General features: G+C 36.1%; 2 protein-coding genes across 15 annotated transcripts in view; both read left to right on the top strand.

The window, feature by feature from the left end:
- LOC115065890 (LINE-1 retrotransposable element ORF2 protein) overlaps positions 1 to 15,819 on the top strand; it is a 247,603-nt gene that overhangs the window by 198,558 nt on the left and 33,226 nt on the right. The window lies entirely within an intron of this gene.
- Positions 8,746 to 11,772, top strand: LOC125776658 (tigger transposable element-derived protein 2-like). Its single transcript, XM_049450127.1, has one exon. It carries the CDS (start codon positions 9,830 to 9,832, stop codon positions 10,988 to 10,990), a length of 1,161 nt encoding a protein of 386 aa, XP_049306084.1. The 5' UTR covers positions 8,746 to 9,829; the 3' UTR covers positions 10,991 to 11,772.

Raw genomic sequence — 15,819 nt, 5'->3', positions numbered from 1 at the left:
TCAACCTTTGTCATTACAATGTATATGATTATTGCGTTCGTTATTTGTTTTTCATCGCCCAGCGATAGCAATGAATCATATACCGCTGACACTTCGTCAATCATTGAACGCAATGAAGGCGCAGAAGGCTTTAGGATTGTTGGCAACTCAAAAAGTTTAGATATTGTATTGAAAAATATCAAACATTTATTATCATAAACTTTTTTGAGAGTTGCCAACGCTTTCGGATAATTTTCACCCGACATCTGAAACGCTTTAACTGTTCTCAGAGCCTCCCCAGATAGACAATTTACCAAATGGTTAAATTTTTCTATATCTGGGACATTTGGATCATTATGAATCAAGCTCTTGAATTTCGGCAAATTCATTTTAGGGAGCCTTGAGCTGTGAGAAGCTACAAAAGATGTTTTGGCAAGTGAAGTTTTATTTTTCGCTAAAATTGACTTAATATATAGAGACGACATTCCAATTCTATTGTATCTAAAGACATAGTCTTTTCGAAAAGGCTTGTTTTAATGCGCAAAATACTGCTTTTCGCAACCGTTCTTTGACGACTTAACGATTTTAAGTCCGTCAACTCCTTACTTGGAGACAGGTTTGCGAGAGTTGGCTTTGGTTTGTTCATTTTTGCTTGTTTAAATTAAATTTCCGAAAAAAAGACTATGAAGGTTGGCAACATATATATTAAGAATCGACAACGAAAACGAAAAAGTATACATACATATGTATATATATATCGATTCCCAAAAATACGAAAGCCAAACCAATAATGTACCAGAAATGAACAATAGCAATAAAGGTTGGCAACAAATATATTTGGAATCGGTTACGAAAACGAAAAAAAAAAAATAATATCGATTCCCAAGTATACGAAAGCCAAACCAATAAATGCGCAAAATGAGCAATAGCACAATAAAGTAATGTAATCGGAAAATGTCCGAGCGAAAATCGACAAAAATTGCGAAAAAACGACCGATAATTGCAAACGCGGATCGAAAAAATTGCCAAAAACGATAATTTAAATGATAATTTAAATTTGTAATTAATAATTTTTTCACCTTTATTTGAAAATAAAGGGCCACCGCAAGATCCCAGAATCCCTTGTTCACTTTGAATTCGTATATGTAAATCACAATATACGTAATAATAAGTATATGTATGTACGAGGGCTGTCCGATAAATAACCGACCTCAACGTGAAGTTAGCGGCACATCTGAAAAAAAAGTTTCTACTTCAAATTGTGCATATTATAATAGCTACTCGCCAAAATTTCAGAAATTTATCTTGCGCAATTATCTGTTGACAGTCGTTTTTGTGAGTCTATTTCGGTGATTTCCACAGAATGGAAAAAATTGAATATCGAGCTGTAATTAAATTTTTATTTTTGAAAGGCAATACGCCTTCACAAATCAAAGATGAGTTGGACTCTGTGTATGGTGACTCTGCACCATCGTTTACCACCGTAAAATTTTGGGCAGCTGAATTTAAACGTGGTCGCAGGAGCTTGGAAGATGATGAACGTCCTGGGCGTCCAAAAACTGTAACCACTAACGATAACATCGCTAAAGTTCATCAATTGGTACTAGACGACCGCCGGATTAAAGTTAGGGAAATAGCTGAGATTATGAAGATGTCAAAAGAAACTGTTTGTCACATATTAAACCAAAATTTGAGCATGAGAAAGCTGTCCGCGCGTTGGGTGCCGCGTTTGCTTACGCTAGACCACAAACGTGCGCGCATGAACATTTCCAGCGCTCTGTTGGCTCAGTTTAGAGGCAATAAGACCGAGTTTTGGTGCCGATTGATAACTGTAGACGAAACTTGGATTCATCATTATACGCCCGAAACAAAAATCCAATCTAAACAGTTGATTGAAAAGGGGGAACCAGCCCCAAAAAAACCTAAAGCTGTGTATTCGGCTGGGAAAGTGATGGCGAGTGTTTTTTGGGACAGCCATGGAATTATTTTTATCGACTATCTTGAAAAAGGAAAAACTATAACAGGAGCATACTACGCATCATTATTGGACAAGCTAAAGGAAGAAATTTCGAAAAATCGGCCACATTTGCAAAAAAAGAAAGTCTTGTTCCACCAAGACAACGCACCATCTCACACCTCAACAGTCGCCATGGCGAAAATCCACGAATTGCGGTTCGAACTGCTTGACCATCCACCTTATTCACCGGATCCAGCACCAAGCGACTTTTTTTTGTTTCCTCAACTTAAAACTGCGCACGGCGGCCAGAGATTTTCGTCAAATGAGGAGGCAATCTCTTTCGTGAACTCGTATTTTGCAGACAAAGACGCCAAGTACTATTTGGAAGGGTTGCAGAGATGGGAGCATCGCTGGTAGAAGTGTGTGGAGTTACAAGGAGACTATGTAGAAAAATAAAAAAAAAAATTTTGAAAAAGTTGCGTGCATCATGGTTAGGTCGGTTATTTATCGGACCGCCCTCGTATATATATATAAGTTCGCAACATTAAAGTTCACTGCGATAAACAGAATAATGCTGGATAAACAATATACCAATCAACATCCGGCTCGCGCAGTATAAACTACAGCCAGGAATTAATGCTGACCAACAATAATGAAACCATTGCAACAATTGTCGAGCAATTAACAAATCAACATCCGGCACACGCGGAATAACGAGACACAAATAAATAAATCAATAGTGCTAGCATAAGTGATTTTTAAGATATAAATAATTGATAATTGAAAAAAAGCTTGTTCGGTTCGAGAAGGTCTAAAAGTGAAAAAGAAATATAAAAAAACGCCGCGAAAAAGACAGTGTTAAGAAAAACCAACACATTAAAAAGAGCGTGAAAAGGATAGGAAAATAGACTTCCTGGATGCTCCAATGATACCAACAAGAAATTGCAGCGAAAGCCTACAGCCAAGGTAACAAAAACAGTGTGAGAAGGTATACCTCAGTACGAACAAGGAAAAGGGATAAATACGCAATCATCGGTTACGAGGATAATGAAGCTGTATATTACACTATATGTAGCATAAGAAATACAATTAATAATAATAAAAACAAGGAGGAAAAAATTGTGAAAAAAGTTTAAAAAGAAAAAAAATTGTTCTTAATAATAAATAAATTATTAAGTGAAAGGAAAATTTTAGTAAATTATTAAGCAATCCGCAAACGAGCGGAATTTGCCGAGTCATAAAAGGCAAGAGAGTTTTAAGTGTTGCGATCTTAAGCTGCTCAGCTACAGAAACAAAAATTTCAACAGCCAAAATTAAGAATTAAATTAAAGTTTATAATTTTTAAATGTTACTTGTTGAGAGTAGATAAAATAATTTTTTTAATGGTAAAGAGTGAGTCTGTTAGATCAAATGTGCTGGAATGAGAATTGAAATCATGACATACATATACGGCGGAATGGTTCGTTTAACTCAAAATTTGTTCTAGAAAATTTTAAAAGTAAGGATCTACACTGCCTTGTAGAACGAGCGGGAACGTTAAAGTTAATATCAGATAAGAGAGATGGGCTACAGACTGACCCATTCATGAGTTTTACAAGAAATATTATACCAAGCATCTCCCTACGACTAGCGAGTGTCGGGAGATTTATATGTTTTAAGCGGTTAGTGTAAGGGGGAAGATTTAAACTGGAATCCCAATGCAAATGATTTAAGGCAAAAAGTAAAAATTGTTTTTGAACGGACTCTAACTTATCTGAATGGACTTGGTAACTAGGGTTCCAAACCACTGAAGCATAATATAGGCCTCACCAGAGATGTAAAAAGAATTTTTGTGGTAAACGGATCTCTAAATTCTTTAGACCAACGTTTAACAAAACTAAGAGCGCCTTTAGCTTTAAAAACCGTGACAGATGCGTGAAGATTAAAATTGAGTTTGGGGTCCATAGTTACTCCCAGATCAACAAAACTGCATACTTGTTCCAACCTAAAGTTTTGAATTGCGTATGAAGTAGGGTCTACAGATCTACGTGAAAAGCACATCGTTTTACATTTTTTAAGGTTCAATGGCATGTCATTTCTATCACACCAAGAAACTAAGTTGCTTAAGTCTGTTTGCAACTGACATCTTTCGCTGTTTGAAGTATACGTTTTAAAAAGTTTTACATCGTCAGCATATAATAAAGAACAGAATTGGACCTAGATGGCTACCTTGTGGAACAATAAATTAGTGGAGAGATCCGGAAGGTTATGTCGTCTGTTATAATTGCTTCAAAAAGTTTAGGTATTGCAGACAACTTTGCTATTCCCCTATAGTTTTCAATAGATGACCTAAATCCACTCTCATGTAAAGGGATTATAAATGTCTGTAGGTGCATTAATGACTGAAATCGGACATAACTTGTGCTGATGCGGAACATTTTTTTGGAGATTTTGGAGAGTAATTGGACTTGAAGAATTCAGCGAACATATTAGATATTGTGTGATTGTCACTAGACATACTAGAATTATATTTCATAGCGGACGGAAAATTAGAAATCCTGTGTTTGAAGTTGACGAAACCATAGAACAATTTTGGATAACGTATAATATTATTTTTTACTTTATTTATATAATTATTATAACATATTTTGTTAAGTTCAGCAAATTGTCGACTCAATTTAGAATATCTTGAATAGTAAGCAACTAAACCTGTTTTTTTTTAAGTTTAAAAGGACGAGACTTTCTATTTTTTAATTTACATAATTCTTTCGAAAACCATAAATTAGAACTTATTTTTTGAGTAACAACACACTTCGGAACATATTTTTCGAATAAATTAAAAATAGTCGCATTAAAGTGGGAAGCACTAAATTCAATATTGCCACTGTAGTCAGGCCAAGTTACTTTAGAAAGTTCGTTATTAATCTTCTTAAAATTAGCTTTCGCAAAGTTGAACCGAAAACAAAGGTCTTTTGTATTATTATTGGCAAAGTTAGCTATGATTTCGATGTTAATTTCCAAAGCAGGATGATACGGGTCCTCTGGCCGAACCATCGGACAACGGAGAACATTGAAGTGTTATCAACATAAACTAGATCTAAAATCTTACCAAACTCGTTTGAAATTAAATTAATTTGGTTAAGGCCCAACTCCGACATTTCATCTAAAAACTCGTTAAAACATAAGCGAGTACTCATCGGAATGGTGTAATTATCAATAGAGTTCCATGATAAGCACGGTAAATTGAAATCTCCCAAAACAATCATGGAATCAGTATTATTAGCCATCGAGAAAACATTATTTATTAATGAAGCATGTTGCATATATACAGATATATCGGAGTGAGGCGGTTTATAAGATAAAGTTAAGTAGATATGGCCACTATTAGCGCAAATACGAATGCACTTAAATTCTATGAAGTCGGCATGCGACTTCTTCAGATGGAATTGAAGAATGAACAGCAAACAAGACACCACCTCCTTTTCTGTTCCGCCGGTCATATCTAAAGATTTCGAATTCGCTGTTGAATATTTCATTATCAAAAATGTGAGGCTTTAGCCAAGTTTCTGTGAAGGCAATGATTTTAAAGTTGCAATGAGCGCTATTTAAATACAAATCAGTAAGTTTTGTATTAAGACCTCTAACATTTTGATAATAAATATTCAGCGAATTATTGTTAATTAGTTTTTTGTAATCAGGGGATTTCTTGGCAATTTAGGGATAACTCCAGGGGGCTTATCGCGTTTGTGCTCGAATTCGCGCACAAAGACCCCAGATGGCCAGAATGAGTTATTAAGTATCAATTGAAACTTGTCAGTCGATCTTCAATGACGAAATATCCCTGTTGTGTTTGAAATTAAATTTACGGATGTCTGTATCTTCCGTTTTTAATTTCGAAGCGATGTAACTTTTTATATCGTCGACTGTCGTATCCGCAGCAAGTCTCGAGATAAAAATTGCATTTTTCCGTGGTATTACAACTAAGTTGTTATTAGCTGACTTGGAGGTATTTGAAGGCGGGTCCTGCGAAGTTTTCCACTTGCCGTGTTCAGCAACAGTTTTCTCTGTGTCTTGAGCGGATGGAACCTTCTCTCCTTGAGGACAATGGGATGCAAGGTTAATGAGGTCAATGGTGGGTGGAGGCATTCTCTTTAAAGAAGATACAGTGGTATCTTCATCAGACGGACGTTTACGTTCAGCTAAAGGTTTTGGAATCTCTTACCGCACATTTAGGCATTGAAATGATTGAAACAGCGTTTCATAATGCCTTAATTTTCCAGTAAGGGTTTCAAACTCTCGACCAATATCCTTGAAACCATTGCGCGCCTACTTAAAAACTTTAAACAATTCTATTTCTGTAGGTCTGCATTTTAAGCAAGACCAGCGCAAGCCCTTGCCGTCGAGAATAGAATCCAATATCCTACCTGTCAGTCCAGCACATTTAAGATGGACAAGCCTATCACAGCAAGAAACAAAGCGTTCCGACTCGCCTTTCACAGAGCAGTTCGGAAAGTTACAAGTCATAATGAACAAAAAACAATATTAAATAAAAATATAAAAAACTAGCTGACCCCGTTGTCCTGCGTGAAATTATGTAGTTTGAAATGAAAAGAAAGTTAAATTTATCATTTCATTTTTTTCAATGTAACGCAGCTTTATAAACAACATTTTTCGGTTTCCGTTCCGGTCTACAGAATAGATGGTTTTCCAACTCGTGAGCACGCTACGGCCATGTGAAAAACATAGCATTTCCAAAATTATGCCTCACACTATGCTACTATCTTTAGGTCCTGTTGACTGTCATCTCAAATTCAATTTTCACTGGAAACGGAATACGTTTGAACTGAAATGGCAAATCGTTAGAACTCAAAGGAATTCGTAGGATCAAGCATTCTGTCCCTTTGTACTCGATAGGTGCGTCACAATCACTCGGGTTCCATTACACAGTTTCGGCGCATGAAGATTGGGAAACATAATAACGACAGATCCTACTTTGAGACGCAAATGATGCGGTGGCATACCAAGCCTGTCCAAAGAATTTAAAAGTACCACTGGATAATTCACGGCGTCGTCTTCATAGTCAAGACGATCGATCGATTTGTATGAGCGCAAGCCTCCCGGAACTTGACTTTGAATCTTCCAGTTCGAGTCAACAATATCGGTATTTTTGGCAGCTAATATTGTGCGTGCACTTAAGGAATCGTAGTTATGATAATTTGGCCAATGTCCGAACATTTGTGAATTGATAAAGGGAAGATGGAATTGATATCAAACCACCGGAAGTATCAACCGAAATTGAACCATTTCCAATTTTTAGCGAAGACGATGTAAAATGTCTTTGACAATGTCGAGGTTTATATCGAAAAGTATGCGAGCTTCATTTTCATTCCAGTGATTAGCGTGTTCCAGCATTTGTAATTGCTGACTTACTTCTCCAAAACTTGCACATATTCCCATATACCATTCACAGTAAGCAATGACTCAAATAAAGTTGAACCGCGTACATGAATCAATAGCAACCGAAGGTAAAAACAATCGTCGTTTTTCGGGTGGATTGTGTAAATTCGTCCTAATGCATTAGTTGATAAGACACCTGGATGTCAATCTACTGGTTGGCCTTGCTTTCTGCGTACCTATTTCTTCGGCCATGCATTCCATGCATAATATCAAGGCATTTCCAAATAGAGCAATGTTCTCACAAACGAATCACTGACGCAAGTTGAGAAAAAACTCGTCAATATTAATTTTGTTGCTGGCGATGTTTCCACTGGCTATACTGTACTCTCTGGAATGAAATACACTCTTTGGCCATTCTTCAAATTAACTGCGAGACGCACAACAGTCCGAAAACTTTCATGAAATGCAAAAGTAAATATCCTACAAAGCGTTTTATTGCGCTTTACGTATCAAGACCAATGACCGCCATGTTGCTTCCTTTGGTGACGTAATTACAAACGTATTTTAACGATTACACCAAACTGCAATAACCAACATTGATATGAGTTTTGAATGTGAATTAGACAATAGTGGTGAATATGGTACGATCCATGTATTGTCAACTTCGATGCTCACGCCTCTTAATTGAATGCTAAATGTTCTGCCATTGTCGTCTGGTGAGCAACGCCGATAGTGTGGATATCCACCATTTCTAGTTTGTGTTTCCGAATGAAAAGTACATGGATACTGTTTCGTGCATTTATTGACAGACATTCAAACCGAAGTGGGGTTGTGGTCTCCGCAAGGTCCATGAACCTTATTGGTTTTCATCACTTCGTATAATACTGGATCTTTCTTTGCATCAGGAATTGCCGCATTATTGAATGATTTCATCAATTGATCTGGTGTAACCATCTTCCACCATCCAAAGAAGAATGTGTGCGTGCGGAAAACCTCTCTTTTGCCACTCAACAGAGTACATCTAGCATCTAACAGCACCATATATGCGTTGCTTCAAGATAATGTTCATCGAAGCTGTTGAAAAGTCTTGCTATGGCATCGTGACGATCGCTTTCTGATTGATCGCGACCCATAATACCGCACGTATATCATCCAGTGATGGATTACCGCCTAGGCCCGCGAGGCCCGGGCCTAGGGCGGCACAATTTGGGGGCGGCAAATTTTTCAGCACGTCTGATATAATGTTACGACAATACATTTTAAGGATTTATTCTGATTTTTTTATATAAATTTACAAATAAATTTCTATGAAATAGAATGTAATTCATTAACTTGATAAACTTTTTTATTCGTGAGTGCAATACTGATAAAAAATGTTTTATAACAGAAATAATTGAATATTGATAAGCTTTTTCTGACGAATTTTCAAAGCCCTGTTGACTTGTTGTATCTTTAGTAAAGTTAATCGTACAAGTGAGCCGCTTCTAAAATTGCACAATGTTTTCTTATTTTATTTTCAATGATTCCGGTGTTTCATATATGAATTGATATAAGTATTCATTTAAAATTCATCTTTTTGTTTGTATACAAAAATATTTTTATTCTTAAAACTTGGTACTATAGACATACAGGTTCTTTATTTCTAAACCTTTCCCGATCCACGACGAACAACCTCTTAAAATTTCATCAATATTAGTTCAGCCGTTCTCTTAGCGTTGCTAACGAACAAACATTCATTCGTTTGTATGAGAAAAAGAAAAGGGCTGTTTTCAGGGGTTTTCCGGCAATTATTCGAATTTTTTTCTCCGCATAAACCATCTCTGAACCTCAACGAACATTTTAAAAAAAGAATTATCAAATTGGGTTCAGTCGTATGAAAGTTATGAGCGTACAGTAGTATCTCGATAGACCGGACACCCTTTAGTCCGGACACCTCTATAATCCGGACATTGCTATTACCCGGACAGTTTTATATTTTTTACTCTTTAATCCGGACGCTACAAAAAATGCAGACTTTTGTTTCTCTTTTCCCTTTGGTATTATGATTTTTACTTTGCGTTGTGAGTTTTTGCTGCAGCAGTTCGAAGAATATCGGTACTTTAACGAAAAAATGTGCGTATATACATATGTATTTATTCCAAGAATGATATTATTCTCTACACGGCGGTGCACCATTTGTTTATTCATAGTTCGTGAAGTGGCACAGTGACTGGACTTGCATTGAATTTCTTTGTTATTAAAATGAACGGCAGACAAATAAATAAAAGAGCTCATAAAACCCTATCTATTCAGAAAAAATGTGAAATATTAGATCGCCTTGATGAAGGAAAATCAATTAGATACGTTGCAGAACAATTTCGGGTAACAAAATCTACTGTATTTGACATTAAAAAGAAACGTTATGCTATCAGAAAGTATGCGTCCAACTGTGTGCAGAAACCAGGTTAGTTAAAGTGGAACCAATTTTGGTTTCCAAATTTAATAACTTAGTGGTATTTCTCAGAAAAAAGGCAGACCATGAGACTAGGGGAACATCCGGATATGGAGAAGGCCTTAATGACTTGGTTTGTTCAACAGAGAAACCAGAATATTCCTATATCAACCGAAATGATTCAACACAAAGCAAAATATTTCTATAATCAAATAACTGGCAAAAATGATTTTGGGCCAAGTTTGGGGTGGATTTCAAATTTTAAAGCACGACATGGCATAAGGAAATTAAAAATTTGTGGTGAAAAAGTAAGCAGTGATGTTTCTGCAGTGGAACCATTCAGGCAAAAATTAAAATCTATTATAAAAGAAATAGACCTAGACCATGACCAGATTTATAATGCAGATGAATCGGCAGCCTTTTGGAAAGTTATTCCTGCAAATACATTGGCGCACTCGCAAGAAAAATCTGCATCTGGTCGAAAAATTTCAAAGGATCGGATAACTTTTATGCCTTGTTGCAATGCATCTGGCACACATAAGCTACCCCTTTTGGTAATAGGGAAATCAACTAATCCACGATCATTTAAAAATTGCAATGTGCCTGTAACTTATAAAGCAACTAAAAAAGGTTGGATGTCAACGTTCTTATTTACTGAATGGTACAGGAAATATTTTATACCGGATGTAAAAAAATTTTTGCAAGACAATAATAGACCATTAAAAGCTATTTTACTAATCGGCAATGCTCCATGCCACCCAAGATCAGAAGATATTGACATAGACACTAATTTTCGAATTGTCTTTCTTCCACCCAATTGCACAGCAATCATACAGCCTTTAGATCAAAATTTAATTCAAAATGTTAAAGTGTCTTACAGAAAACAACTTTTGAATTATCTTCCAATTGATAATACAGATATTGGAATTGCATTAAAAAACTTTACGCTACGAAATTGTGTCACACTTTTAAACAATGCGTGGTTAGGTATATCACAGCAGAATATTGTACGCAGTTGGAACCAGTTGTTGTGCAGTGACCGACAAGAATGGATGGAGGAAGATTTGATACCTCTGGCTCAACTTACAGCCGCTAATTCAGACATGAATGAAATTCATACCATCATCGCTTCAACAAATCTGGACGCTCAAGTTGATACTCAAACCATAAATGACTGGGCCACTGGAAGAGATTTTTTTTTTTTTGTTTTTTTTAATATTTCATTTTATTTACAATCTGTCGTGTGACAATAAGCAAATTTTATTATATCTAAGATTCAATTTGATGCTAAAATTGCAATTTGTCCCTTAAATACATAAAGGCATTTGAAGTATAAGATTTGTACTATATATGTATCACAATTCACTTAATTTAGTATTATATATACTTTACAATTTTATTAATTCAGTTAAACTTAAGATCTAAATGGTAAGTCTAAGGGATGTAGCCTTTGCAGTCGGCGAGTATCTTCACTGTTGTCCAGTAGGTTAATGGCATGTATGTTGGGGTGGCAGTTTAGGCGATTAAGATATCTTGAACTGAGTTTCTGAATCTCGCTCTTCACCATATTTATTTCAAGATCTTTGTGTAAGTTAATATTTCTGATGTACCATGGAGCGTTTGCAATCAACCTGAGTGTTTTCGACTGATATCTTTGTATTACTTCTACGTTCGATTTACTTGCAGTTCCCCAGATTTGTATTCCATATGCCCAAATCGGTTTTAGAATGCTTTTATAACTGGAAGAGATGAATACGAATACGATTTTTCTGATCGGGAAATTGTGCAGTCTGTGTTAGAAAACGATAATATTGAGGAAAATGGTTCTGACTCTGACTATAGCATAGTTGAAGTGGAAAATAAAATCAGTAGTAGTGAAGCAAAAAGTATTTTTTCCAAAACGATTCAGTGGGCAGAACAAATTGACGCTTCGGCTATGGACATTTTAACTTTAAAACGCTTAAAGGAAACTGCAGATAAAATGTTTAGAGAAAACTCTAAACAGACCAAAATTGATACTTTTTTTCAAATGCATAACAATTAAAAGTATCCATGTTTACATAAAATTTTAATAAAAACTGAATTTGAATTAAAATGTATGTTAATTGTGTCAAATTTCTTTCCCGCAAATAACCATTAAAAAAAATATCTATAATCCGGACACCCCCGTTATCCGGACGACCCCCAACATCAAGGGTGTCCGATCTATCGAGATACTACTGTACATACATTTTGGCGATTCATTTTTATTTATATAGAAGATGTTAAATAATAAAAGTAAAAGAGCAATGACAAAAATATTTATAACAAATGAGTGCAATAAAAATAGTTGGTTATCAAAGATAACAACCAATGTAGCGAGCAGTTTGAGATGCACTGTAACACACGAAAAGTAAGAAACTCGCGAACAGCTGTGGACAAAGATGGAAACGAATAAAAACAAGAAAGAAATTTAAATAAGCAATATAAATTAAGACTAACAATTGCACTATTTAAAATGTAGCACAAAAACGAATTGAAAATGACTCGGCGGAATAAATTAAATTTAGCCAACACAATTAACGTAAATTTCAATTACTTCAATAGAACAATATTACAGTGATACTTATCTTAACAGATCACTCAATTCGGATAATTTCCACAAAGTTTTAAATAAACAAAAAATATAAATATTCAAACTAAAATAGTCGTATAAAATTTTGAAAAAAAAAATTAAAAATGGCAAATCCAAACAATCTAATTAACCTCCCGTACTCTGGATTAATCATCCTGCTGCATCAACAGCATCATCAGGCCCTAATAACACAATTCCGCCCGAATTGGCGAACATGATAAAAAACATGGTCATTTTAGCAATAGAGGCAAGTGTACCTAATGTAGTACATAATATTCTTAATAAAAAAATAAAACCGGTCATTACGGACCAAGCAATAGACGAACAATTCCAAAACAACACGAATGAAATGGATAAGATCCCCAAGCGAATTTTCAAGAAATGCCTCAGAATTTAGTTCCCGGAAAAAAAGTGTCGAACGCATTTTAAGAATCTACGAACCCTCAGAAGGGACACCTAAATATTTCGGCATTTTAAATGTCATCAGAAATAAGATAGTTGGAAAGGCATATACGTAGGCTGCTATATATATTTCTGGACTAGGCAACACTACTTGTTGCCAGGTGCAATCTGACATTTCCATAGGATAGTTTGACATTTTTTAGCATAACATCACTCAGAACGTTTTGTCATTTAATCGTGAATTGTTTTATTTACAGGGAATTAAAAAATTCATCTGTGCCAAAAAATGGAATTAACTCGTGAACATTTTCTTGCGATCATTTTTCACATTTTGTATGGCTGTGAAGCACCATCCTATAGCACTGTGAAAAACTGGTACAACGAATTCAATCGTGGCCGACGCTCGCTCAAAGACGAATTCCGTGAATGTAGTCCAAAAACAGCCGTTGTGCCAGAAAACATCGATGCCGTACGTGAACTGATAATGCAAGACCGTAACATACCTTCAGATAGAGGCATGCCTATGCATTTCTCCCACCAGCATACATTCGCTATTGCATGAACACCTGGCTGTAAAGAAGGTTTGTTCTCGTTGGATCCCGCACAATTTAACAATCGCTCAAAAAAAGGCTTGTGTGGATTGGTGTAAAGAAATGCTGAAAAAATACGATCGCGGTGATTCAAAAGACGTGTATAAGATCGTCACAGGTGACGAATCATGGATCTATACATATGAGCCCGAAACAAAACAGCAATCGACCGTGTGGGTCTTCCAAGACGAGCCAAATCCAACGAAAAAAAAAAAATTTCGTTGATAAATATGCCTATTTTCATTATTAGGCCAGAAATATATATAGCAGTCCTCGTAGCCTTAGAATCCTACAACAACCCCTTAAGACTGGACAGCAATCTCCCGCTGCTTGACTACTCACTGCGCAAACAAACAAGACATATGTATGCACTCTAGAGTATCAAATGACATGTCTAATACAAGGACGAATGACAATTAATGAATTTTACCAAAAGGTATATGGGCACTTATCTTTACTTCTGAACAAGATAGGATGTATGGAGATAGGAGAAGAAACAGTCCACTTGTAAACGAAGAATTACCGCGCTAAAGTCCTCTATACTTTTATAAGAGGACTTTCTGGTGATCTTCCCCGGCTACTTGGCATTAAGGACCAAAAAGCCTACCCGAAGCCCTCCATCTTTGTCTCAAATTATAAAACCAAAGCTTCAGAGCTTCTCACGCTAATAACCAAACCTCTATCACACCATCAACTTCTCGTCAACAACTCATAAATCAGCAACAGCCACAACAGCAATACACCCAACCCAGATATCATCAACCATTAAACCCTCAAACCACATCCAAATTTTATCCTGAACTAGCTTATCTACCAAATCCTTTGACATATTCCAACCCACAAAATTACCATAGCAAACAACTAAACCTTAATCACCCTAACATCCAACAACATTCAAATCGGAATCTAAATCAATTTAGTCAACAATATCGGCAACAAAACCAAAATCTATATAGTCCACAGCAAAACATTGCTCCTCCCAGACCCCCTAAACCACCTCAACCGATGGACGTGGATGAGAGTATAAGGACAAGAGCCGTTAATTACGCAAATCGGCCAAAACCCCAAGAATTCGGTAAAAGATCATCAAACGCTTCAATGATACATAACCCCCCACAAAAAATGCTAAGAAACTTTCACATCAATCCTAACGAACCACCAGAAGACCAATACAACGAAAGCGTATACAACTACAATGACCAATACAACTACAATAACCAATACGCCTACAATGAGCCAAATCACAAGGACACAATTGAAGAAACACTCGACCTCACTGACGTCCATTTTTTAGACTAAATAGCTCTTCGCTACCTTATTTCAGATGCAGGATGAAGAGCGGCGAAATAATGCAAATATTAGTAGACATCGGATCCAATAAAAATAACATACAATCAAGCTTAGTAGAAAAAGCAATAGCGAACAATACTCCTTTTCTAGCCAACTCACCATACATATCTATATCTTTTCAATTTGGAAAATTGCAAATTAAAATTTTTCCAATTGCCAGCACTCACCACTTTCCACGCCATATTAGGAAACGATAGTTTAAAAGCACTTTCAGCAATCATACACACAAACGAAAATTACATGGTAATAGCAAATACGAAAAGAATCTATCTGAGACAATATAGTGTACAGGACGTTAACTTAATACATATCCGCGACGAACATATGAGTACAGTAGAAAAACATGCAATTAGGAAACTAGTACAAAAGCACCGAAACCTATTTTCGGAACCGGACGAAAAACTAACCTACACCACAAAAGTATTTGCAGGAATTTGAACAAATTCAGACACGCCTATATACTCCAAGTCCTACACTTATTCTATTAGCCTTAAACAGAATGTTGAAAAGCAAGTAAGTAAATTATTAGATGACGGTATCATACGACAATCAGGATCACCCTATAATTCACCTGTATGGGTAGTGACTAAAAAAGAGGCAGAAACAAATTTAGAATGGTTATAGATTACAGGAAGCTAAACGCAGTTACAGTTGCAAATAGGTATCCAATTTTCTCTGTGATTGATTTAAAAAGCGGTTTCCATCAAATTCCTCTTAAAGAATCTGACGTGGAAAAAACAGCATTTTCGGTGAACAAAGGGAAATACGAGTTCACCCGACTTCCGTTTGGTTTGAAAAATGCCCCAGCCATATTTCAACGGACGCTTGACGACATACTAAGACAATACAAAGGCAAAATATGCTATGTATATGTCGGAATACAATGGTCTTTGTTGGACATTGTTAGAGCGCAGCGCGTTTCGGTTTCTCACTTACTTCACAATAGTTCCTCACTTCACAATATTCTTCACTTCTCACTATTAACTTTTTAATACGACTTCACTATTAACTTTTTAATACAACTTCTCTAGATCAAGTCCTCAACTCGACTGCCTCTATGTACGTCGTTTTCTTCCTTTTAAACTTACCACCGAACCACGCTCGACGATAGCGACGCCAC

This window comes from Bactrocera dorsalis, chromosome 2 (assembly GCF_023373825.1).
Source record: "Bactrocera dorsalis isolate Fly_Bdor chromosome 2, ASM2337382v1, whole genome shotgun sequence".
In the NCBI taxonomy this organism is placed as follows: Eukaryota; Metazoa; Arthropoda; class Insecta; order Diptera; family Tephritidae; genus Bactrocera; species Bactrocera dorsalis.
Note: the sequence above shows the minus strand (reverse complement) of the source record. Positions and strands in the feature narration are given on the sequence as shown.